Source organism: Capricornis sumatraensis, chromosome 1, assembly GCF_032405125.1.
Source record: "Capricornis sumatraensis isolate serow.1 chromosome 1, serow.2, whole genome shotgun sequence".
NCBI lineage: Eukaryota > Metazoa > Chordata > Mammalia > Artiodactyla > Bovidae > Capricornis > Capricornis sumatraensis.
In genome coordinates this window covers 57,362,152-57,388,651 of record NC_091069.1, presented here as the reverse complement: position 1 = coordinate 57,388,651, position 26,500 = coordinate 57,362,152, and the positions used below count along the sequence as shown (strand labels likewise).

The 26,500-nt window shown below is 49.6% G+C and overlaps 1 protein-coding gene across 1 annotated transcript; it reads left to right on the top strand.

Moving 5' to 3' along the window:
• The first annotated feature begins 7,109 nt into the window (after nt 1-7,109).
• SFTPB (surfactant protein B) lies at nt 7,110-17,100 on the top strand. Its single transcript, XM_068982699.1, has 10 exons — nt 7,110-7,173; nt 7,749-7,876; nt 8,255-8,326; nt 8,668-8,793; nt 10,413-10,565; nt 10,777-10,866; nt 14,901-15,084; nt 15,227-15,387; nt 16,198-16,278; nt 17,038-17,100. Exons 1-10 carry the CDS (start codon nt 7,110-7,112, stop codon nt 17,098-17,100), a joined length of 1,122 nt encoding a protein of 373 aa, XP_068838800.1.
• Nucleotides 17,101-26,500: the final 9,400 nt, after the last annotated feature.

The following is a 26,500-nucleotide window of genomic DNA, read 5'->3' as shown; positions in this document are numbered from 1 at the left end:
ATCCCTGATCTGGGAAGACTCTACAGGCCACATGGCAACTTACTTTGTACATCAGAACTATTGAGCCCTTGTATTCTAGAGTCTGTGCTCTTCAACAGGAGAAGCCACCACAATGAGAAGCCCAAACACTGCAATTAGGGAGCAGGCCCTGCTCTCCACAACTAGAGAAAGTCCACGCACATAGCCTACCAGGCTTCTCCGTCCGTGGGATTCTCCAGGCAAGAATACTGGAGTGGATTACCATTTCCTTCTGCAGGGGATCTTCCTGACCCAGGGATCGAACCCAGGTCTCCTGCATTGGAGGCAGACGCTTTAACCTCTGAGCCACAGGGAAGCCCTAACAAAGACCCAGCCCAGTGAAAAAGAAAGTAATTAATTAATTAATTTAAAAAGCACACCCCATAAAAGAACAGAAGTGGGAGAGGGGAAGAAAGTCACAGACCCTAATGAGTCACTCCAAGAGCAATGTTGGGGAAGTGCAGCCTGAAACCACAAAAGGAATTGATAGGAATTCTCCTCTTCCCTTTCATCTCTCAGAGGATATAAAAGAGATTTCAATATGCAACCTGTAACAACACTTGGCTGAACTTCTTGTGTCTCAGCTTTGAAGGCTCTCAGGTCCCCACTTTGGAGCCTCGTGTTTCTCACAATCAAAAGAAAAACGGGGAAAAAAGACGAAAACAAAAGACAAAACGAAAGAGAAACAGGGAAGTCCAGTAGTTAAGACTCTGTGCTTCCATTGCAGGGTACAGGTCTGATCCATGGCCAGAGAACTAAGATCCCACATGCATCAGAGCCACAGGAAAAAAGAAAAGGAAAACAGCTTTTCTCTCCTCCAGCTTGACTTATTTCTTGCCTTCTCTTCTCTCCACCCCACCCCATTTCTTTTTAACTGGGGTAAAACATTGAATTTACAATTTTAGCAATCTTTATTCCCTAGCCAGGGATTGACCCTGCACCTTCCAAATTGGAAACAAGGAGTCTTAACCACTGGACCACTGGGGAAGTTCCATTGTAACAATCTTGAGCATATAGTTCAGCGGCATTAAGCACATTCACAATATTGTATAACCATCACCACCGTCCACCTCCAGCATTTTCTCATCTTGCAAAGCTGAAATTATGTCCCCATTAAACATTAACTCCTCACTTTTTCTCCCCTCGGCCCCTGGCAACCACCACTCTACTTTCTGTCTATGAATTTGACTGCTCTAGAAATTTCATATAAATAGAACTATACATTATTTGTCCTTTTGTGTCTGACATTTCACTGAGCATCTTGTTTTTAAAGTTCATCTATGTTGTAGCATACATCAGAATTTTATTCCTTCATATGGCCACATACTATTTCATGGCTGGTTTCCCTGGTGGCTTGGTGGTAAAGAACCTGCCTGCCAATGCAGGAGACACTGATTTGATCCCTGATCTGGGAAGATCCCAGATGCTGGCAACAGAGAAATTAAGCCCATGCACCACAACTACTGAGCCCGAGGACCCTAGAGCCCAAGCTTTGCAAGAAGAGAAGCCACCACAATGGGAAGCCCTCACACTGCAGCTATTGGTAAAGAAGTGCCCCTGCTGGTCACAACTAGAGAAAGCCCACACAGCAACAAAGACCCAGCACAGCCAAAAATTAATTAATTAACTAAATGAAAAAAGTCATGATATCAAAAAAAATTGTTACTAAAAAAAAAAAGACATACAGATGGCCAAGAGGTGCATGAAAAAATGTTCAACATCACTAATTATTAAAGAGATGCAAATAAAAACTATGAGTTATCACCTCACATCAGCTAGCATGGCTATCACCAAAAAAATCCACAAACAATAAATGCCAGAGAGGATGTAGAGAGAAGGAACCCTCATACACAGTCAGTTCAGTTCAGTTCAGTCACTCAGTCGTGTCCAACTCTTTGTGACCCCATGAACTGCAGCATGCTAGGCCTCCCTGTCCATCACCAACTCCCAGAGTCCACCCACACCCATGTCCACTGAGTTGGTGATGCCATCCAACCATCTCATCCTCTGTTGTCCCCTTCTCCTCCTGCTCTCAATCTTTCCCAGCATCAGGGTCTTTTCAAATGAGTCAGCTCTTCACATCAGGTAGCCAAAGAATTGGAGTTTCAGCTTCAACAGCACTCCTTCCAGTGAACACCCAGGACTGGTCTCCTTTAAGATGGACTGGTTAGATCTCCTCACAATCCAAAGGACTCTCAAGAGTCTTCTCCAACACCACAGTTTAAAAGCATCAATTCTTTGGCGCTCAGCTTTCTTTGTAGTCCAACTCTCACATCCATACATGACCACTGGAAAACAATAGCCTTGACTAAACAGACCTTTGTTGACAAAGTAATGTCTCTGCTTTTTAATATGCTGTCTAAGTTGGTCATAACTTTCCTTCCAAGAAGTAAGCGTCTTTTAATTTCATGGCTGCAGTCACCATCTGCAATGATTTGGGAGCCCAGAAAAAGAAATTCAGCCACTGTTTCCACTGTTTCCCCATCTATTTCCCATGAAGTGATGGGACCAGATGCCATGATCTTCGTTTTCTGAATGTTGAGCTTTAAGCCAACTTTTTCACTCCCCTCTTTCACTTTCATCAAGAGGCTTTTTAGTTCCACTTCACTTTCTGCCATAAGGGTGGTGTCATCTGCATATCTGAGGTTATTGATATTTCTCCTGGCAATCTTGATTCCAGCTTGTGTTTCTTCCAGTCCAGTGTTTCTCATGATGTACTCTGCATATAAGTTAAAGAAGCAGGGTGACAATATACAGCCTTGACGTACTCCTTTTCCTATTTGGAACCAGTCTGTTGTTCCATGTCCAGTTCTAACTGTTGCTTCCTGACCTGCATAGAGGTTTCTCAAGAGGCAGGTCAGGTGGTCTGGTATTCCCATCTCTTTCAGAATTTTCCACAGCTTATTGTGATCCACACAGTCAAAGGCTTTGGCATAATCAATAAAGTAGAAATAGATGTTTTTCTGGAACTCTCTTGCTTTTTCCATGATCCAGCGGATGTTGGCAATTTGATCTCTGGTTCCTCTGCCTTTTCTAAAACCAGCTTGAACATCGGGAAGTTCATGGATCACGTATTACTGAAGCCTGGCTTGGAGAATTTTAAGCATCACTTTACTAGCGTGTGAGATGAGTTCAATTGTGCAGTAGTTTGAGGATTCTTTGGCATTGCCTTTCTTTGGGATTGGAATGAAAACTGACCTTTCCAGTCCTGTGACCACTGCTGAGTTTTCCAAATTTGCTGGCATATTGAGTGCAGCACTTTCACAGCATCATCTTTCAGGATTTGAAATAGCTCAACTGGAATTCCATCACCTCCACTAGCTTTGTTCATAGTGATGCTTTCTAAGGCCCACTTGACTTCACATTCTAAGATGTCTGGCTCTAGGTGAGTGATCACACCATCGTGATTATCTGAGCGGTGAAGACCTTTTTTGTATAGTTCTTCTGTGTATTCTTGCCACCTCTTCTTAATATCTTCTGCTTCTGTTAGGTCCCTACCATTTCTGTCCTTTATTGAGCCCATCTTAGTGGGAATGTAAATTCGTACAGCCGCTGTGAAGAACAGTATGGAGGTTCCTTAAAAAACTAAACATAGAGTTTCTGTATGACCCTGCAATCCCACTCCTGGGCATATATCTAGAGAAAAACATGATCCAAAAGGATGCATACACCCTAGTGTTCATTGCAGCACTGTTTACAATAGCCAGGACATAGAATCAACCTAAATGTCCATCGACAGAGGACTGGATAAAGAAGATGTGGTGCATATCTACAATGGAATATCACTAAGCCATTGAAAAGATGGAATAATGCCATTTGCAGCAACATGGCTGGACCTAGAGAATGTCATGATGAGTGAAATAAGTCAGACAGAGAAGGAGAAACATTGTATGACACCCTTTATAGGTGAAATCTAAAAAGAAATAATAGAAATGAACTTACTTACAAAATAGAGACTCACAGACTTAGAGAACAAACTTGTGGTTTCAGGGTTTGGGTGGGTGGGGAGGATAGGGGGAAGGGATAGTTAGGGATTTGGGGATGGTCATGTACACACCACCGTTTAAAATGGATAACCAGCAAGGAATTCTGTTCAATGTCATTTTGTAGCCTAGATGGGAGGGGAGTTTAGGGGAGAATGGTTTCATGTATTTGTATGGCTGAGTCCCTTTGCTGTTTACCTGAAACTATCACAACCTTGTTTGTTAACTGGCTATTCATCAATACAAAATAAATAGGTTAAAAAAAAAAAATAGGTGGGTCAGGACAACTAGCTGAATAGCACGTCTATGCAGCCTCTCCCTGTAGAAGCCCAATATTAGTTTCTTTCTTTTCCTTTTATTTTTTTGTTTTTCTCTTTTTTAATCTATTTTTCATTGAAGGAGAGTTGATTGACAATGTTGTGTTAATTTCTGCTGTACAACAAAGTGACTCAGTTATACACATGTGTACATTCTTTTTTATATTGTTTTCCATTATGGTTTATCACAGGATGTGGAAGATAGTTCCCTGTTCTGCACAGTAGGAGTTTATTTTTTTATCCTTTCTATACATAATAGTTTGCATCTGCTAACCCCAAACTGCCCACCCTCTCCTCCCTCCTCCCACCCCTGAGAAGTAAAATTTTAATCAGAGATTGAGATGCAGGTAACATCAAAGCAAGAAAAACCAGAGACCCACCCAGGGACCAGGAGGCCAACAATCTCACCCTTGCCCTGGGCCAAGGCAGCTCAGCCAATGACTGGTTTTGTGTGTTTATTTTATCCTCTTGGATCGCAGCTCTAAAGAGTGGGGTGACCTGGATCTCTCTTTGAGGATTTGGGGGTGAAGGGGGGCTGAAGCAGAAGAAAATAGCTTTATTACTTTGCCAGGCAAGGGGGGACACAGTGGGCTCCAGCCTCAAAAAAGTGTGTGTCTTAACTTGGAGGAGTTGTATAGTCACGGCTCATACTCTACATACAGTGCATGCAATGGTTTATAGTAAAGGGTGTGATCAGCTCGCGGACTTTCTTCTGATGAGTTTGTGGTGAAGCAATTGGGAGTCAGCATCATTAATCTTCAGGTCCAACTTATCTGGGGTCTATGTGCTTAGGGGCAGCATACGAGTTAACTTCTCCCACTTGAAGGAGTTTCAGTATCTTTACTTCAAGGTGGTTGTCTGAGACATTTGGTCACCTTGCCAAATGGAAATTCTCTCTGCCCCCGACCCCTGCTCCACTCCCAGAAGCTGCCTAGGCCAACTCTATCCTCCTGCCATAGCAATTGGTTTGGAAACCTGTGATCTAATTAGAGCCAAATGTAGGCTTCCCTTCGTCTGGAGTTACTGTGTCACGAGGATGTGAGTCCAGAGCAGCAAGCGTCCACAGTGCCGAGTTTCAGGACTTAATGAAGCTCAGATTCTTGATGTCTCATTGCAGACAGAATTCACTGAGAGACAAAGTGAAAGGTAAGAAATGGATCTATTTAGACAGAGACATACTCCAAAGATAGAGCATGGGCTATCTCAGAAGGCGAGAGCGGCTCTTTGAGGATTTGATGGGAGCCATGGACACACTATTCAGAAAACCCCCCTAGAACATACAGTGTTGTGTTTAGCATGATGGATCTGAGACAAGCCATGTGTCCAACCCTAGGTCCCATTCCCCTGGGCACCCGGGAGCCTGGGGTCTCCCAGCCTTCCCGCCATTAAGTGGGACAGTGTGATGGAGTCCTGCCCCACGAACTGGGAGCAGAAATGAAGGCTACTCTTGGGCCTGATCCTCAACTCCCCACGCCCCGTCTTTCTGCCGTCCAGATACAGAGGAACCAGGGGCGGACCCCAAGGCCTGAGGAACAGCAGAACAAGCGGAAGGATGGGCCTGGGCCCCGGAGTGACTGCATGAACCTGAGCCTCCCTGCAGAACCAGCCTGCCATGTGGTGTGCTGTGAGCAAGAAGACAGTTAGACACCCTGACCATCGCCCCACAGGCAGCCCCCACCCTCTGCGGCTAGGGCAGTCCTGAGTGTGCCAGGGCATCTCCTCTGTTAAACGCTCACCAGTCCCACCTTCTTGGGAGGAATTCAAACCACAGGGACCCATCTTTGTCACATGTTTACACACACTCTTGGCTGACTCCTGCAGTAGCAACATTTTGTCATACTGATGAAGGCTTGAGTCCAACAGAAACTGCCCAAACCCCTGTGCGACCTTGAGAGTCATTCAGCTATCCTGAGTCCAGTGGTACTGATTCCCACCTGCCTGAGCCAGAAGTAGCACCCATGATCCTCTGCTGGAGAGGACTCAGCCACACTGGTGGCCACGAGCCCGCACCTGACTCCCTGCCCTCACCCCTTGTGTCTGCCCATCATGGGTGGTCAGCTTATTCCTGGATGTGCGCTGCCCAGGGGGACCTGACCAGGCAACTGTGAAGGACAGTTTCTTCCCCCTGAGCTGCCAAGCTGTGCCCCTTGTGTCAGATACTTGGGATACTTGGGTTGTTTTTTTTTTTCTCTTTGCTTCATGTAAACGCTCTTCTGACCGATGCCAGCCATGTTCTCAGAGAAGCAGAGGAGTTTTCTAGAGGAAAGAATAAGGAGAAGGTCGCGGTAGGTGGCCATCTCCAGGCTCACCCCTCCAGGGCTTGCCCCTGGTCAAAAGCCAGGCAGGAAGCTCTTTAGAGTCATTGCTCAAGAGCAAAGGAGGCCAGAGAGGCCCCGAGTGGAGAAGGGAGGGGACTCACCCCTGCTACTCTGGTCCTGTCTCAGTTCCCCTTCCGTAACCCAGGGAGATGGGATTGGATGTGAAGGATCAAGAGCCCCCAGGTTGGAGGGAGTCCGGGGCCCCGAGAGGAAGAATGTGTGTTTGGGGGTGGGAAGGCGGCAGAGGGAGCAGGGAAGGTCATCGGGCAGGATACGGCAGGGTGGGGGTGGCCGGGGGGCAGGCTGGGGTGTCACTGCTCGGAAGAGGTGGGGATCAAAGCGTCTGGAGGGCTCTCTAGGGCAAAGGCAAACACTGAGGTCATCGCTGCTCCCACAGAGCCCTGCCCCCACACCCCAGCCCCCAGCTATAAGGGCCCCTGCCCCAAGCAGGGTGTCCAGGCTGCGGAGGTGCCATGGCCAAGTCACACCTGCTGCCGTGGCTGCTGCTGCTGCCCATACTCTGTGGTCTGGGCACTGGTGAGTCCCCCCAGCCTCCCCTTGCCTCCCCACCCTCCAGGGCTAGGTGTGCAGGGGGCATTGCAAACTTCTCCACCATTTGCTGAGCCCTGGCTCTGTCCCAAGCATTATCCTTAGTTTGGACATTATCCTCATTTTAAAGAAGAGGGAGCCTTGACTCAGAGACTCCAGGGCTTGTCCAAGGTCACACAGCTGGTAGGCAGTAGAGCGGGTAGAGGGCTTCCCCGGCGATGCTATAGTAAAGAACCCGCCTGCCAGTGTAGGACATGCAAGAGACATGGGTTCGATCCCTGGGTCAGGAAGATCCCCTGGGGAAGGGCATGGCAACCCACTCCAGTATTCATGCCTGGATAATCCCAGAGAAGCCTGGGGGGATCACAGTTCAAAGGATCTCAAACAGTTGGACACGACTAAAGCAACTTAGCATATACACACAGAGCAAGAGAAGCCAGAGCTGTCTGACTTTAGCAAGTTTAAGAGCCGTGCATCCCAGTAAAATTAGGTGTGGAGTTTGGGGGAGGCCAGTGCACCAGGTGTGGCATGGATCCCAGGGTTTCTCTGGCTTCAAACAGCAGCTGCGGGGACCACCTACTCCCTGGCCTGTGCCCAGGGCCCCACGTTCTGGTGCCAAAGTCTGGAGCAAGCTTTGCAGTGCAGAGCCCTAGGGCACTGCCTGCAGGAAGTCTGGGGACATGTGGAAGCCGTGAGTACTATCCAAGGATGTAGGAAGACAAAAGGGCTCAGGGTAAAGGGTCCTGGGTAGACTCTGGATGTGCCTGATGGATTGGAGCCCCTGTAGGGGATAGGATGGGATGGAGTGGAATGGGATAGAATATGATTTGGATAGGGTGGGGTGGGATGAATGGGATGGGGTGGATGGGGTGAGATGGGATGGGATGGGATGGATGGGATAGGGTGAGTGGGATGGAATGAATGGGATGGGGTGGGATGGGATGGGATGGGATGGGATGGGATGGGATCATGGACACTTGCCTGTGTCTTGGAGTGCCCTGTCAGCCTTAGCCACCTGAGCTGGGAGCATGCCCCCATCACGTGCTCCACCGTGGGGCCCTCTCCTCAGGATGACCTGTGCCAGGAATGTGAGAACATCTCCCGCATCCTCATCAAGATGGCCAAGGAGGCCATTTTCCAGGTAATGAGGCCCATACCCTGAACTGAAGTTTGGAGGTTAAGAGAAGGAAGAAGAGGTGAGCCTCTTAAAGCAGCATCTCCAAGCTGGGGGTGATGCCTGGGTTTACCAGGGGTCTCCTGGTCGGGAGAGGGTTCTGGGAGTGATCTCAGCATCACAGTCTTTCCCAAGGGGGAGCTACCCTTCCTGTGCCCAACCACCCAGCTCCTTTAGCACCCTCCCAACTCCAGAGCCCTGGGCGAAGGTGACCAGTCAGCTGGGCAGTGGCCCCATGTCCAGGGGCTCGGATGGGGCAGACCTCAGAGAGGCCAGGCTAACAGTCCTCTCTCTGGCCTGCCTCCCAGGACACAGTGCTCAAATTCCTGGAGCAGGAGTGCGATGTCCTTCCGCTGAAACTCTTGGTGCCCCAGTGTCGCCACCTGCTGGACACCTACTTCCCTCTGATCATTGACCACTTCCAGAGCCAGATGGTGAGGCCTGCCCACCTCGCCTCCAGGCTGCCTCCCTCACAGCCTCCATGCCTGCTCTTTCCCAGAGTCACCCCCAGCACACACACACAGACACGTACACGCACACATCCTACCCACACCCAGTCCAGGAAACTCAGTGCCCCTCAACTGGTGCCCAGATTACAGCCCCACCCACTAAGCTATACACAGTGGGCCTGCACACTTGCAAACACCTACACACACCCTCACACTCTTCATACAAACATACACTGGGTCACAAATCCATACTACAGACACACTGCTGCTGCTGCTGCTGCTGCTGCTGCTGCTAAGTCACTTCAGTCATGTCCGACTCTGTGTGACCCCATAGATGACAGCCCACCAGGCTCCCCTATCTCTGGGATTCTCCAGGCAAGAACACTGGAGTGGGTTGCCATTTCCTTCTCCAATGCATGAAAGTGAAAAGTGAAACTGAAGTCACTCAGTCATGTCCAACTCCCAGCGACCCCATGGACTGCAGCCTACCAGGCTCCTGCGTCCATGGGATTTTCCAGTCTCCTTTCCAGTCTCCTTTCCAGTCTCGCCTTCTCCACAGTCTCAGGTAAAACTCACAGCATCCCACAAGAATAACAAATTCTACTTTGTGCTAACTCTGAGTAGGCTCTAAGCTTTAAGTCCTTAAAATACTGTAATTAAAAGAATCTTCCAACAACTGCTTCAGAGGAGTTAACACCCAAGAATGTGTGTCCTTAGTCACCCAGTTGTGTCCGACTCTTTGCGACCCTGTGGGCTGTAGCTCACCAGGCTCCTCTGTCCACGGAATTTTCCAGGCAAGAATACTAGAGTGAGTTGCCATTCCCTTCTCCAGAGGAACTTCTCGACCCAGGGATCAAACCCCAGTCTCCTGCACTGCAGGTGAATTCTTTACCACTGAGCCACCAGGGAAGCCTTGGTGGTAAAGAATCATCTGCCAACGCGGGAGATGCAAGAGACACAGGTTCGATCCCTGGGTCAGGAAGATCCCCTGGAGTAGTTAATGGCAACAAACCTCCAGTATTCTTGCCTGGAAAATTCCATGGACAGAGGAGCCTGGAGGGGTACAGTCAGTCCCATGGATATGACTGAGCACATAAATATCCAAAGATACACAGATAATAATTGGTCAAGCTTTGATTTTGACCTCTGTCCTTTGAATTCACAATTCACATTCTTGGTTAAGGAAAGGCAGCGCCCATGTAGTTTAAAGGCTTATTACAGAAAATGCAAAAAGAATAACAATTTGTCTAATAAAATTTGAGTTTCTCCTCCAGAAAAAAAAGAAAAACCACATCATCTGCACACTCACACAAAAGACACAATCTCATGTACTTATATTCCTTCATTCCCCCAAACATCCATGCTCACACTCATTCACACACATCCACAGACAAGTGCCCCAAAGCCCCCACATGACCTCCCTCTCTGCCTTTGGTCTCCCCCATCCCCTCCACAGAATCTTAAACCACAACCCCAAACCAGCCTGCTCCCCTCATTCCAGGCCAAAGACAGTGGCCTGGTATCTGAATCCTTGAGCCAGACTGAGCAGAAGTGGGGTTCCCTCCCCCACCCTAACCACCCCCTTACTCTGTGTTGTGCCCTAGAACCCGAAGTTCATCTGTCAGCACGTGGGCCTATGCAAGCCCAGGCACCCAGAGCCAGGGAAGGGGCCAGAGCCATGGGGTCCTCTGCTGGACAAGATGGCCCTCCCCCTGCTGCCAGGGGCCCTCCAGGCCAAGCCTGGGCCTCAGACACAGGTGAGGTGGGGATCCAGAGCAACAGGGCCTCAGCCGAGGCCCTGGAGGCCGGGAGCACTTGACCTGTGAGGGGCAGAGCCGGGAAGGGCACTAGCAACTACAGACAGGGCCTAAGACGGGAGCAGGAGGAGAGGAGAAGGAGGCGAGGCTGGTGAGCAGAGCCTGGGCGAGCCTGCTGTCCAGCCTGCCTCCAGCATGATTCTTCCACCAGGACCTCTCCCAGCAGCAGTTCCCCATCCCTCTCCCCTTCTGCTGGCTCTGCCGGACTCTGATCAAACGGATCCAGGCTGTGATTCCCAAGGTGAGTCGTCCAGGGCACAGGGCTCCCCACTGTTCCACCTCCCCCATCCCTCCTCAGAGGTTAGGAGGGGGCCATTTGTGCGTTGTTCCCACCCGAGGCACCCTGCCCTCGGGCTGGGCCCCTAAGTGCCAGGACTAGAGCTTCTTCAACAATTGTGAAGCCCTCACTGTGTGCCAGGCACTATGTGTGTGTTCTCAGTCACTCAGTCGTGTCCGACTCTTTGCGACTCCATGGACTGTAGCCCACCAGGCTCTTCTGTCTATGGAATTCTCTGGGCAAGAATACGGGAGTGGCTTGCCATTCCCTTCTCCAGGGGATCTTCCTGACCTAGGGATTGAATCCGTGTCTCTTAGGTCTCCTGCACTGACAGGCAGATTCTTTCCCTCTGTGCCACCAGGGAAGCCCTCCAGGCACTATGCCAGGTGTCAAAATACAGAAAAGAATCTCAGTTGTCTTTGTGGAAATGCTGCTTTCAAGTTTTCTATTCAGAATCGTATCCTCATATCCTGAAGGTCGGGATATGTATGTATCAGAAACAAAGTGAAACATTGTTCCAGTAAAATCTATACCAAATTGCTGGGAAAGAAAGAAAAAGAGAGAGACAAAGAAAGAGGGAGAGAGAAATGAAGAAAGGAAGGAAGGAAAAAAGAGACAGAGAAGGAAAGGGAAAGAGAGAAAGGAAGAAAGGAAGAGAGAGGAAAAGGAGGGAAGGAAGAAAGCAAGAAAAGGTGCTTTCATTTTACAAAAGAAGAATTAGATAGACACCCCATCCTTGCCCACCCTGAACATGGAGTCTTCCAAACTTTGTAGTGACCATCACCCGACAGCCCTGCCTTGAAATGAGGCCCAAGTGAGGACAGACCTGCCTTGTTGGCCCTTCCAGATGGGGCCAGTATGGCCGCCTGCTCACTGAGGGCGTGTCCACCCTCCTGAGTCTGCATTGCAGTGGGAGAGATTTTTTTCAGGTAGTGATGAGTTCAGAGCAGAGAATTAAGACAGATGAGGGAAGGAAGAGTGATAGGAGAATGGGGGTGGGATGGTTGGTCTGAAAACATCCCTGAGGTTAAGATGAGACCTGAGGAACAACTAGGACCAATGGGCAGAGTCTTAAGCAGAATGAGCTTGGGCTGCAGCGCGCAGCCTGTGGGGAGAGGTTGAGAAGAGAGCAGAGGGTAGGCCAAGTGAAGGGACACTGGGCTTTGTTCTGCTTCTTCTTTCTTACGGTTTTATTTATTTATTCATTTCTGGCTACGCTGGGTCTTTGTTGCTGCACAGGCTTTTCTCTAGCTGCAGAGCTCAGGCTTCTCACTTCGGTGGCTTCTCTTGTTGCGGAGCACGGGCTCAGTCGTTGTGGCGCATGGGCTTAGCTGCATGTGGGATCTTCTTGGGGAAGGGAGCGAACCTGTGGCTCCTGCATTGCATATGGAATCTTTACCACTCAGCCACCAGGAAAGCCCTGGGCTTTCTTCTGAAGGCAGTACACAGCTGGGGAGGGTTTCAGGCAGGAGGAGCCATGACTGGATTTACAGTTTAGCAAGATCGCTCTTGCGGTGTTTGAAGACGGTATCAGGCAGAAGGGAGGGAACAATGAGAGCTAGGTGAGTCCTTAGGGGACCGTGGCAGGAAGCACGGTGGGCCTGGAACTAGCAGGGGGACTGGGGTCTGTCTGGGAGGTGGGCTCCGCAGGACTCGGTGATGGAGGTCTGTCTGGGAGGTGGGCTCCACAGGGGCATGAAGACAAGTGGGGAGTCAGCCATGATTCTATGGACTTTGGCTTGAGCAACAGGCTCTTTGGAATGCCCCCCACCCCCAACTAAAATGGGTGGATTTGAGAAGAAACATGTCTGGGCAGAAAAATTAGGACTTCTCTCCTGGCCGTGATAAGTTCGAGTTGCCTGTATAACACACAGGAGGAGGCAACAAGCAGGCAGCCTGCCAGATCGCTGGCCAGGTCCAGAGATGTCAGTCTGAGAGTTGTGGCTACAGACAAGATTTAAATCCAACATTTAAATCCAGGGATGTGGGGTGGACCAGGTGGAGGAAGAAGAAAAAGCCAGCAAAAGAGCCTGAGGAGGGAGAGCCAGGGAGGTGGGGACATCACAGCGTGAGGATGTGGAGCCTGAGAGAAGAAAGCACTTCAGCATGGAGGGAGTGGTCACTGGGGTGAAATCTGCTGACGGGTCGACGAGACATGACCGGGGGGTTGCTGGTGACCTTGAAAGCTGTTTTGGAGGAGTTCCAGAGACAGAACTACAGCATTCAGTATTGATAACTCTTGAAGCTTTTCTGGGAAGGGAAGAGAAGATGGGTGAGACTTTGGGTTTGTTTCTTTTTTTTTTAACTTTTTGGCCTGTGGGATCTTAGTTCCCTGACCAGGGATTGAACCTGCGGCTCCTGCAGTAGAAGCACAGTCTTAGCCAGAGGACCCCCAGGGAAGCCCCAAGATGGGTGAGAGTTTTTAATGACAGAAGCTATTTCAGCATGTTCACATGCTGAGGAAAGGGAAGGGCAAGAGGGAGAAGCAATGAAGCAGAACAGAGGGGGATGCAGGGTGGACCCTGCGCACAAGGAGATGGCCAGCCTTTGACAGAGCTGGGGCCCCTCATCATAGCGGGAGGAGAGGATGAGTTGGGATCTGATGCAAGCAAAACGGGTCCTGTGGTGAGATGCGTCATTTGGTAGGTGTCACATCCCCAAAATATACATGTCCCCCTGTTCTACTCCTTCCTTGGCTGTCCTGATGCTGAGGGACAGCAGGGGCTTCAGGCAGGAACAGGGCCCAGGCCAGCCTGCGGCATACCGGTCCTTTTTTTTAAAATTGAAGTATGCTGCTGCTGCTGCTGCTAAGTCGTGTCAGTCATGTCCGACTCTGTGACCCCATAGACAGCAGCCCACCAGGCTCCCCCATCCCTGGGATTCTCCAGGCAAGAACACTGGAGTGGGTTACCATTGCCTTCTCCAATGCATGAAAGTGGAAAGTGAAAAGTGAAAATGAAGTTGCTCAGTCGTGTCTGACTCTTAGCGACCTCATGGACTATAGCCTACCAGGCTCCTCTGTCCATGGGGTTCTCCAGGCAAAAGTACTGGAGTGGGTTGCCATTGCCTTCTCTGAAAATTGAAGTATAGTTGATGTACAAGGCTTCCTGATGGTTCAGCAGGTAAAAATCTGACTCAGGAGGTGCAGGTAGGATCCCTGGGTCGAGAAGATCCCCTAGAGGAGGAAATGACAACCCACTCCAGTATTCTTGCCTGGGAAATCCCATGGATAGAGGAACCTGGCAGGCTACGGTCCATAGCGTCGCAAAGAATCGAACACAGCTGAAGCAACTGGGGACACACACACACATAGTTGATGTACAATATTATATAACTCACAAGTGTACAGTATAGTGATTCACAACTTTCAAAGGTTATACTCCATTTATAGTTATTATAAAATATTGGCTATATTCCCTGAGACGTGCAGTAGATCCCTGTAGCTTATTTCACGTATGAAAGTTCTTTACATGAATTGGCTGAATGAATAAAGGAGTGGAGGAATAAGCGTGCCTGCATCCTCTCTCCTTGCTCTTCAGCAGGGAGGTTGCGTTTGGAATCAAGGGTGGGGTGGGGTGGGGATACTCCTTACTTCCCCATGGGGCTCCTGAAACCAGGGACTGCTTGACTCTGGGAGCCACAGACAGGAGCTTGTCCACCTGTGGGGGAAGCATGGCACCGCCAGGTTAGGAGGGAAAAGACTCGGGTTGGTTCTGCCTCTGCCCCAGGCTGCCATGTGGCCTGAGCAATGTCCACTTCTCTGAGAAACTCTGGAATTTCAACGATTCCAGAGTCTTTGAAGTCAGAGTTGGGGTCTGTGGCCTGGTTCTCGCACCAGCTCAGTGACTCTGGACAAGTCCCCTGGACTCCCTAATGTTCAGCGTCTGTCTGCAAATAGCATGATAATTCTCCAAGGCGTCCAGGGAAGGTCTGTAAAGCACCTGAGCAGGTCTTTCGGGGGAAGGTCCCACTCTGTCCTTTCTTGGCCCCCATCTCAGGGTGTACTGGCCATGACTGTGGCCCAGGTGTGCCACATGGTCCCCCTGCTGGTGGGCGGCATCTGCCAGTGCCTGATTGAGCGCTACTCTGTCATCCTCCTGGACACGCTGCTAGGCCGCATGCTGCCCCAGCTGGTCTGCGGCCTCGTCCTCCGGTGCTCCAGCGAGGACAGCGCTGGCCCAGGTGAGCCTGCTGCCCCAGCCCCTGCCCATCACCTGCTCCCATCCCCTCCCCTGCCAACCACAGCCCTGCACGACCCTCCCCTCCTTGGGTCCACCTGCACTGTGCCAGTGAGGACAGGAACGCGGCTGTTTTTTCTCTCTAGCCCTCCCTGCGCTGGGGTCCCTGCCTGGAGAATGGCTGCCACAAGACTCTGAGTGCCAGCTCTGCATGTTTGTGACCACTCAGGCAGGGAACAGCAGTGAGCAGGCCATGCCACAGGCAATGCGCCAGGCCTGCCTGGGCACCTGGCTGGACAGGCAAAAGGTGAGGGGCAGGCGTGCAGGGGGGCTCAGGACCCAGGAGCTGCCCAAGGGGGAGGGTTGGGTCCAAGACAGGTTTCCCAGACAGAGATACACAGAGTGGGCTGGACTTCTGCCCTTAAGGTGCTCAGACACAGACAGGACGCAGGACAATGACATCGTTGTAACTTAGGGCAAAAGGTCAGGAGATGTCTCTGACCCAGGGGCATGGGCTCAGGAGGATGAGCAGGCCTCCGTCATGGACCAGGAGAGAGGCCCAGTCATCCACCAGGAGATGAGTAATGCCGGGCCAGCTGAGCAAGAGAAGGCCTGGCCTCCTCTCCAGGTCCCAGTCCTGTCCCTGCCCCGGGGCTCCTCCTGGTGTGACTCAGTGGGGACCAAGCCACCGGCAGGAGAGGCCTGGGCCTGGGGTCCCGGAGCCCTGGTGTTCTCTGAGAGTGGGTGACGCGCCTGCTGACTCCTGGAGAAGGCCGCTTTCCGCACAGTGCTCCCCTCATCAGGTCTCTAGGACCAGATGAACTTCAGGGTGGCTTCCAGAACTGAAATGGAGAGGGGAGGGAAGGATGGGGTCAGGTTCTGCCCCTCAGTCTCCATCTCTGAGGTCCCTGGTTTTCCTGACGGAAACCCCCATTTCCACCCAGTGGCTTGTTCAGTCTTACAGCCAGAGCTGCTCACTGGGGGCCGAGGGCTGGACCTACACCAGGCCCAGGGAGCTCTGAGGGGATCCACATAAGTGGGGAGGCCAGACGGTAAGGCAGGAGGGCCCTGCCCCGGGCCTGGGTCCACCTAGCCCTGTGTCTGTCTCCTCCCTCAGTGTGAGCAGTTTGTGGAGGAGCATGCGCCCCGGCTGCAGACTCTGGTGTCCAGCGGCTGGGATGCCCACATGGCCTGCCAGGTATCCTCACCCCTTCCAGCTGGTTCCAGGACTTGCCTCAGCTCCCAGAGTCCTTCCCCACCCCCAGCCCCCTGCTCTAGTCCATAGTTCTCAGTGTAGGGCAGCCCCAGGAGTGCCGGCCCACGACTGGGAGGTGTCCTCCTATGTTTTACTATAGACAAGGCAGTCTCAGAGAAGTCAAGAAAACGCCACAAAAGGATGAAAAGGGGGGAGTATGGGAAGCAAGGAGCTTCCCAGATGGCGCTAGTGGTAAAGAACTTGCCTGCCAATGCAGGAGATCTGGGTTCAATCCCTGGGTCGGGAAGACGCCCTGGAGAAGGAAATGACAACCCACTCCAGTACTCTTGCCTGAAGAATCCCATGGACAGAGGAGCTTGGCGGGCTCCAGTCCAGAGGGTCGCAAAGAGTCAAGCAGGACTGAAGGGACTGAGCGCGTGGGAAGGGGGGACAGCCTTAACGAGTGTGGTTTGATGTGTTTTCAGGGATGGGGGTTGTTCACTGAACAGTGTGTGCTTAGTGGGAGTGGGGGCGGGTACATATTGTGTGTCCTGGGGCAAGTATGCCCCTCTGGCTCCACACCCTGAAGGCCTGTGTCTTGGAGGGTGGCCTGAGGGATCCACAAGGTCACACCAAGAACTCTCGTGAGGTGGCAGGTGGAGTGAGCGCTGCCCCTATGGGGGTGGGGGGAGCCTCCCCAACCTCTTAGAGCTGGGAATCAGGGGTGCAAGGCCTCAGGGCCCTAATACTGTCCCATGGCAGGCCCTGGGGACATGTGCGACTCCGTTCAGTCCTCTCCAGTGTATCCACAGCCCCCACTTCTGATGAGAACACACAGCCATGGCAGGTGAGTCCAGACTCCCACTGATGGAAGTGGGGACGGCCCTGCCCCCATCGGGAGGCGGGGGCTCTTCTGTCCCCAAGCAGGAAGAGGCAGCCTCAGATCTTCCATCCTCCTCCTCACAGGCTGAACTCAAGGCTCCTGAGGGCCCCGGCAGCACCATCTCGACTGTCCTCTCTCAAACCCGCTCACCCCTCTGCCCAGAATCCCCATGGCTTTCAGTGCCAGGCCCGGCTCCCAGCTTGCTGGCCCTCCCCCAGCCCAGAGGGGAGCTTCCGCGCCTGACCATGGCTTTCACCTCACAGACCACCCTCTGCATGCACTGATCCTCAGTACCAAATGTGCTTGCACCAAGCCCTGCCTTTCCTGAAACTCAGGGGACACCAGACATTGCTCCCCAAAGATGCCAGGAACTCCTCCATCGCCTGACTCCTCTTACCTGAGACTCCTCCCTGTCTCCCTCAATGTCACTGGGTCAGAGGTGACCCCTTAGGACAGAGGGGGGGTCAGAGGCAGACTCTATGCCAGGTGCCTCCAGAGAGGGAAGCACCCCTGAGAAGAGACCTGGCAACTTCACAGTTCTGTCCAGAGCAAGCCCCCCAACATGAAGGTCATGTATTCATCTCTTTTCACTCATTTTTTTTACGATGCAATGAGTACCTGTGACCAGGCCACATTCTTGGAGCAAGAGCTAGAGGTGTGAATAAAACAGTGAGCTCCCCCCGACCCTCCTGGAGCTCACGCCCCAGGGCCCATCTGCGGGTCGAGGGGAGTCCAGCCTGCTCCAGAGACCCTCGAGAATCATGAGCCCCTGGGGGAGGTGGTGGGGAGGAAGTGTCTGTGACAATTCAGACCCTCCCTGCAGGGACAAGTTTAATGTCATCCCTCCCCATTGATGGCAGCTTCTGGGGCCAGGGGGTTGGGGTGGGGGTCAGGGAGCTGCCAGAAAGAGCTGGGCCTTCCAGCCCTATTGAAACAGGAAGAGGAGTGGTTGGCACAGAAGGCCTGGGCTCTGGTCTGAACTCTGCCAGCCCCTGGCCGTGGGTCCCCAGCCAAGATACACCACCCCTCTCTGGCCCTCACTCTTCTCAGTGACAAAGGCGGAGCTGGGTGAGGTGGTCTTCAGGACTCTCCATATGACAAGACCCCACCTCTGGCTTTCTGCCCTGCCCACAATGAGAAGAAGCGTGGGCTTCATTCCCATGCCCCCCTTCCCTATCTCCTTTCCTCCAAAGGCTCTGAGGCTGGTAGGCCACAGGCCTGCAGATTGTGTCTTCGGTCCTGGGTCAGCCTGGTATGTCTTATCTCTAACCACAGCCTGGAACCAGAGGCACTTCCATCCACTTTGGGAGTGAGATGTGGCGAAGGCCTCATCTCTAGACAAGGAATGCAGATGGGGCTTCCGGCCCAGGGCCACCTGCACATCCCACCAGAGCCAGCCCAACGCTCACAACAGCCCCAGCACTGGGCTGAGGCGACCTTGTCGTGGGCTCTCAGTCCTTCTCCAAGTCCTGGCATCAAGAGGACAGTGGGGGGAGAATCCTGTCCTGGCATCGCTCCCATCTCCATGTGCATGAGATACTAGCTTTTACAATCACTCTGCTAACACTTTCACAAAATTAAGAATTCAGAAGAATAAAAGTGGGAACAGAAAGTCCCAGAAAAGACAGACACATGAAATCCTTAAACTTTTTTTAAACATCAAGAAATCCCTGGTGTGGTCGAAAGTGGGCACAGCGGGGCTCAATCCTGGTGGAAGGTAATTAGGCACGTTGTATGTGAATGTTTTCCTGTTGCTTTTTGTTAAGACGTAAAAGGGGGTTTTCATCTTTTTGTACGGTTGTTGTTCAGTTGTGTGTGACTCTTTGCAACCCCATGGACTGCAGCACTGTTGAACTTCCAACTTTTGTTAGAAATGTGAGGGTGGCTCGATTTCCTGCTGTGATTTATCTCCTCAAAGCTCGCGTGGGGCTGGGCACACTGAGGATTGGTTCCCAGGTAATACAGCGCCTGTAACAATGCCAACAAAGTGCCATCTGCTTGTCCTGAAAGGAAACACACTGCCCTTTAAGATGCTGCAGAAGCCGCAGCCCCTCCCTGAAGGTAAGCCAGGCTGGGGGCTGCCTCACTCTTCTCCGTGTTGGCGAAAGAGATGCCCATGTCGCCTCTTCCTCCTGTCACTGCCTCCAGCCTGATCCCTACCTGTGACCCTGCCCCCACCAAAGAGTCCTTCCACTGAGATGAGCTAGGGTGCCCCAAACTCCAAATATGCCCTGCAGAATTAATCTTCAGCATTACAGACCTAAATGCCTGGAAGTGTCCCTTCACTTATAAAAGTTTTTGTCATTATGTCTCCTAGCATGAAAGAAATACACATTTTTAGAAAGGATCCTGATCCTGGGAAAGACTGAGGGCAAGAGCAGAGAAGGGGACAAGAGAGAATGAGAAGGTTGGATGGCATCACCGACTCAACAGACATGAGTCTGAGCAAACTCAGGGATATAGTGAAGGGCAGGGAAGCCTGGTGTGCTGCAGTTCATGGGGACGCAAAGAGTCGGACACGACTTAGCAACTGAACAACAATAACCACATGTTTATTGTAGAAAATTCAGAAACTGCAGATGAGAAGAGAGTAGAATCACCCACAATCCTACCAGTCCCAGGAGAGAGCCATAGCAGATGCAGACTTTGCCCCTGAACTACAGACTTTTTCAGTCCCCCTGGTTACACTTTGGTTCTACCCTGAACGGCTCCACTGTTCAAGCAGGGAAAGCTTATTATACAACCTCCTGTCGGGGCAGGGATGGACACAAACCCTTGGCCTCAGAATTTGACGTTTTAAAGAAGTCTTCTTGTAAATCTATAGCAGACCTTTGTCTTGAATGTCATCACTTCAACTACAAGTTCAAGCTCTCTGAGACAAAGAGTGTTTTACATTTTGAAAAAAGCTTGGTTGGGAAGATGAAGATCTACAGCCTGGAGGAGAGGAGGCATTAACTGTTAACCCTGAAAGCAAGCAAAGAGGAAGCCTCATTCAAAAGGCCAGGACCTGGGACTTCCCTGGTGGCCCAGTGGTTAATAATCTGCCTTGCAATTCAGGGGATGCAGGTTCGATCCCTGGTCAGGGAACTAAGATCCCGCATGCCATGGAACAACTAAGCCTGGACACTGCAGCCACTGAGCCCACACGCTCTGGAGCCCATGTGCCACAACAAAAGAGCCCACATGAGGCAATGAAGATTCCATGTGCCACAACTAAGACCCAGTGCAGCCAAATAAATACATAAATAAAAGTTTAAAAAAAAAAAGATCAGGAGCTGATCAGCTGTGGGAGGAGAGAACTGGCAGGAAGAGCCAATCTCTGTCTCCAGCTGAGACGCAGGAGTCCCTGAGATGTGTTCAGCACCCTGCACTCCCAAAGAAGGTGGGAAGGAGAAGCCCCAGGAGGGGTTAGGGCCCCAGTGCATGGGGGGCTTGTTCTTCAGTTGCCAGGGTATGGCCTGAGGAGGACACAGCAGAGTGGACTCTGAGAGGGACCCAGGTAGGAGGGCTTGGGGGCCGCCTCAGAGGGAGCCCCTCAGTCAGTCACTTCAGTTTAGTCGCTCAGTCACGTCTGACTCTTTGCAACCACATGGACTGTAGCATGCCAGGCTTCCCTGTCCATCACTAACTCCAACATATCACTGCCAATTGCTTTTTTTATAAAATCCTTTTGTTTTTTAAAGCAACTACTATCAACAATGTTGTGAAGAATAAAAATCCTGGCAGTAACATCTTTGTTTACCAGTCCAATTATTTCCTTAGAATCAATTCCAACTCAAACTTATGAGCTGATGCCATCCAACCATCTCATCCTCTGTTGCCCCCTTCTCCTCCTGACTTCAATCTTTCCCAGCATCAAGGTCTTTTCCAATGAGTTGGCTCTTCACATCAGGTGGCCAGAGTATTGGAGTTTCAGCTTCAGCATCTGTCCTTCCAATGAATATTCAGGACTGGTTTCCTTAAGGATTGACTGGCTTGATCTCTTTGCACTCCAAGGGACTCTAGAGTCTTATCCAACACCACCATTCAAAAGCATCAGTTCTTCAGTACTCAGTTTTCTTTATGGTCCTATACTCACATCCACACATGATTATTGGAAAAACTATAGCTTTGACTAGACGGACCGTCATCAGCAAAGTAATGTCTCTGCTTTTTAATATGCTGTCTAGGTTGGTCATAACTTTTCTTCCAAGGAGCAAGTGTCTTTTAATTTCATGGCTGCAATCACCATCTGCAGTGATTTTGGAGCCCCCAAAATAAAGTCTGTCATTGTTCCCATTGTTTCCCCACCTATTTGACATGAAGTGATGGGGCAGATGCCATCATCTTTGACTTGATACAGAAGAGCAAGCACACCCCACAGCCCAGAGGCCATCAGGATGGGCTCTATGGTTTTTCCTAACAAGATGGATGGGCCCACAAGAGCCCACAGTTGGTGACGAAGCAGTGAAAATTTCAAGGACCTGGAGAGGATTAGAAATCATACTTGTGCAGCCAACGTGAGATAGCAAAGATAGGCAAAACGAGTGACACTTGGGGGAGGGGACCTGGAGGGCCCAGGAGTGCACAGTTGTCAACATTTCTCCTCAAGACAGTGTAATCTGTCAATCAATCTCAGGGGAAACAAAAGGAGGGCTCAGTGGGTGGTCACCCAAGATGAGCTGCCTGCGTTTTAAACAAGAAGGGACTGGGTTGTTTTCAAATGGAAATATTAAGTAGGAAGAACTTACAAGCCAAAACAAGTTCAGTTATAGAGAAATAAAGACAATTATGGATATGTCCCCCTGCTTAATAACTGAAGTTTTAAATCTATAACACAATCGTTATAACATTTATAACATATATAACATATTATACCAAACCTTTCTCCACACGTGCGAAGATAGATATAACAGATTTACAAATACGGGAATACCCTATACACACTGTTTTGTAAACTGCTTTGTTCATTTAAAATAATCTTTCCTCTAAAATTAACAACAAAGATCTACTACATAGTACAGGGTGCCGGGGTCCAGCCCCGGTGGATCCAGGGAATTCGAAGGGTGGACGGCGTTGGCGTGGAAAGACTTGTTTATTGATTGATATAAGATTAGATTAAGAAACTATAGTGTAGTAGGAAGATTAAGTGGAGGAAGAGGGCTGAATAGCTTGGTTTACGCGGAAGACCAATAAAATTCCAGACAAGGAATTTGCACCATCTACGTTGGGCCACCGCCGCCCGCTTGAATATCTAAGGGTGCCTCGCCTTAAGCTCCCTTTCGCGCGGGTCTTAATAGCCAGGGCAAGTAAGTAGACCTGGCGAGCCTCCGCGCCCCAGGTGGAGATTCAGCCTGAAATTAAAGTAAAGAGCAGAGAGAGGGAAAGGGAGAGAAGAAGAGACAGAGAGAGACATGGGGGGAGCCAGATTCCCAAGAAACCAGGCCGAGAGACTAGTTCGAGAAACTGGTCCCATCCTTTATTGTTCAGAAGGCCTTTTATACTTTTTATAAAACATGGAGATCAATGGGTAACACAAAATTATGTAGCGTTCGCAACCCAGACTCTTTCTGTATATCATTTTGTATACAAAAGGTCTCAGGTGATTTCCATTATCTTCTGGCCAAGAGGCTTGTTAACATTTTTTGGCTTTCTTCCTTAATGAATGTTAATTTTGTTTCCCCTGAAGTGTTTTTCTTTAATCTGCATCTCCTTAAAGCATTAAAGCTACATCTCTATAGAACAAAGGTGCAGTGGGTTATAACAAAGAAGGTGCTTAACTCAAAGATCTAATGTTGCTAATACCAGGTCTACTACTTGTTTTTCTATATACCAACTGTATCTAAAAATAAAGGATATGAAAATTCAGCAGCAAGCATTGACTCAACAAATGAAACTTTTAATCAGTCCTATTCTAAAGATTTTGAATCCTCGGAAGCTCCTACATTCCTAGGATGTTTTAAGCTTCCTGTGCCTCCTGCGGTCAGGAGGCCTCAAACAATCACATGCGCAGCTGTACGAGTCCTGCAGGCAGGCTAGAAAGCCATCAGAGGGGTTTTTGGATTGAAACACTTTCAAATGCAGAAGACTAAAGCCCTGAATTGACTTTTTCCAGAAAATGTCAGAAGAGTGGAAAAGCAGAGCACAAAACCCGGCAGATTTTTGTTGGGGTACATGCTTAGGAATTTCCAGAGGGGCCCCTGAAGTCTGAGCACGCCTTGTGTATGTCAGCTTCCTTCCTCATGACCTTGTCACGGGCGGGATTCCTCACACTGGCTCCCGGCATCAGGGAACTATATTCACTATCTTATAATAACCTAGAATGGAAAACTGAAAGAGTATATATACGTGTGTGTGTGTGTGTGTGTGTGTGTGTGTGTGAATTACTTTGCTGCTCACCTGAAATTGGCACACAACACTGTAAACCAACTATACATCAATCAAGGAAAGTAAACAATTTTTTAAATTTAAAAAAAAAAATCTTTTCATGTTAATAAGTATAGATACCTATCACCACTGCTCCATGCTTTTTTTGACAAAAACTCCTTGTTTTTTAAAACAACTATTATCAACAATGTTGTGAAGAATAAAAATCCTGGCAGTAATATCTTTGTTTACCAGTCCAATTACTTCCTTAGAATCAATGCCAAGACATGAAATTCTGGGGACAAAAACCATGTACATCTTTACTTCTAAGATAGTCTGTATCATCAATCTGGCTCTGTGCCAGCCATACCAATTTCTGCCTCAACAGTAAATAAGTGCCTTTTTTCCACTCTCATCAACCCTGGATATTAGCAATCTTTCAAATCTTCACTAAAGTTTAAAAGATCTCTAGTTATTCTAATTTGCGTTTCTTTGGTTACTAAGTAAACTATTTTTAGAATTTTTTTGGCCATTTATGTTTCATCTTTCATGAAATGCCTATTTGGGTTTTGGGCCTGATTTTCTTTTTTTTTTAATTAATTGGTTAATTTTTGGCTGCGCTGGGTCTTTGTTGATTCCACTTGCTTTCTTCTGTTGCTGTGAGCAGGGGCTACTCTTTGTTGCAGCGCACAGCCTGCTCAGTGTGGCAGCTCCTGTTGTTCCAGAGCACAGGGCTGCAGCAGTTGTGGCTCACGGGCTCTCGAGCGCAGGCTCAGTGGTTGTGGTACACGGGTTTAGTAGCTCTGTGACATGAGGGATCTTCCCAGACCAGGGATCAAATCCATGTCCCCTATATGGCAAGCGGACTCTTATCCACTGCGCCACCAGGGAAGTCCCTTGCCTGATTTTACACTGGGATGTTCTTTTTATTGTCTTGCCAGTAAAAATATATCATGTATATTTATTTATTTACTGTCCCATACACTGCAAATTTTTCCCTAGTAGAGATCTTTCAAATTTGGGATGTGTTTTCCATGTGTTGTGACATCCAGCTAAGAAAGCATGGATTTCACTTCTTTCCCATCTGCGATTCCGACGGGCCAGAGTTTGAGGTCTCCAAACAAGAAGCATCTGCTGAAATCACCGATGTAAAGACACATGAGCCCAGAGCCCTGTTCAGACAGTAGTGGTGGAAGCCAGCCACATATCCCTCACAAAGGACCGCAAGCTACTGTACACAGGACATGACAGTCAGCCTCAACAGTGGTCCCCAACATTTCAGACAACTGGATCTATCGTCAACTCCTTTGTTGCTATTGTTGTTCAGTTGCTAAGTTGTGTCCAACTCTGTGACCCCACGGACTGCGGCACCCCAGTCTTCCTTGTCGTTTATTATCTCCTAGAGCTTGCTCAAACTCATGTCCATTGGTGACGCCATTCAACCATCTCATCAACACCTTGGGAAGGGTGTAAAGAGACCAAAAAAAAAAAATCATCTGTGCAAAAGAAGGCTACAGAGAACACAGACTCAGCACTACGCCATTTGCTTAATGGACACTATTAATCATTGACTCCAAGGTGTCAAGCATTTCCCTAGAAAGTGAAAGTGTTCTCAGTCACGTCTGACTCTTTGCGACCCCATGGATTGTAGTCCACCAGGCTCCTCTGTCCACAGAATTCTCCAGCAAGAAAACTGGAGCGGGGAGCCATTTCCCTTCTCCAGGGGATCTTCCTGACCCAGGAATCAAATCCAGGTCTTTCTGCATCAAAGGCAGATTCTTTACAGTCTGAGCCACCTATGACTAGGCACAAAAGAAACAGCTTCTGTCTGCTTTTTTGGAAGTTAGAGTCTAGTTGAGGACACAGATATTAATCGCAGAATCACAGAAAACAAAATGGGAAGCTTCAGGTGCCCTCAATTAGAGCTATGCATGGTGTTGAGCAGACACAAGGGCCAGAGAGGTGAAAGAAGAGTGGCAAAGAGAGCACCCCACGCAGAGGAAGCAGATGGCACAAAGGCCTGGTATCTGGTGGTACATTTGAGCAACAGAATGAAAGCCAGTGAGTCTGGGAATCAAGATCAGGATAAAAGTCCCACGAGGTGAGACTAGAGAGGCTAAGGATTTCAGTCTGTATTCTGTATTGTAAAAGCCAAGAGGTGTCTTAAGAGGGAGATCAGGGTGTGGGGAAGAAATGATTCAGTTAGACTGGTGCTTTAAAAGATTACCCTGACTAAAGTGCATGTGGGGAGAAATTTGGCAGTAGCTTCGACAAGAATGACAGTGGCAGAGGGCCTGTGCAGAAGTCACAGGGATCTTAGGGAGTAACTTCAGACAATCATAAACTTAATCAGATGCTGACTCCAGTGGAAGATGTTGTCCCAGACGTATCAGCATCTTTGCTGACACAGCGTCATCTTTACTGATACTGCATATCTACTGATCTAGCATCTTTACTAATTCAGCACAGCCTCTGCCACTTTGTATGCCTCATTCTCCATGCTAGTTTATAAAGGTCCTCAGAAGTCATGTGCTTCTCCCTGGTAGGGCCAACAGTATACCTTCACATTTTTTCATAAGAATGATGTCAATTTTCCCACTCTCTATCATTTAAAGTCTACAGACATCTTGATCATCTTGATATCCCACAAAACAGTAGTCCACTATATTGATGACACTGGATGTCATAATGTCCAATAAGCAGGAAGTATCAAGTATTTTATTATTTATTTCATTTTATTTATTTTTGGCTGTACTGGGTCTTCATGGCTGCACACAGGCTTTCTCTAGTTGTGGCGAGCAGGGGCTACTCTCTACTGCAATGAACAGCATGGCCTCTAGAATGCAGGACCAGTAGTTGTGGCAGGTGGGCTCAGTAGTTGCAGCTCAAGGGATTAGGTGTCCCATATGGAATATTACCAGACTAGGGAACAAATCTATGTCCCCTGCATTGGCAGGTGGATTCTCAACCATCCTGTATCAAGTGTTTTTAAATGTC

What these genes read in the sequence shown, in the direction of transcription:
- SFTPB (XM_068982699.1), top strand. Translation starts at nt 7,110, where the DNA reads ATGGCCAAGTCACACCTGCTGCCGTGGCTGCTGCTGCTGCCCATACTC. An exon ending in ACTCTGTGGTCTGGGCACTG is followed by an intron (nt 7,174 to 7,748) that starts GTGAGTCCCCCC and finishes TTCAAACAGCAG; the next exon opens with CTGCGGGGACCACCTACTCC. An exon ending in CCAAGGAGGCCATTTTCCAG is followed by an intron (nt 8,327 to 8,667) that starts GTAATGAGGCCC and finishes CCTGCCTCCCAG; the next exon opens with GACACAGTGCTCAAATTCCT.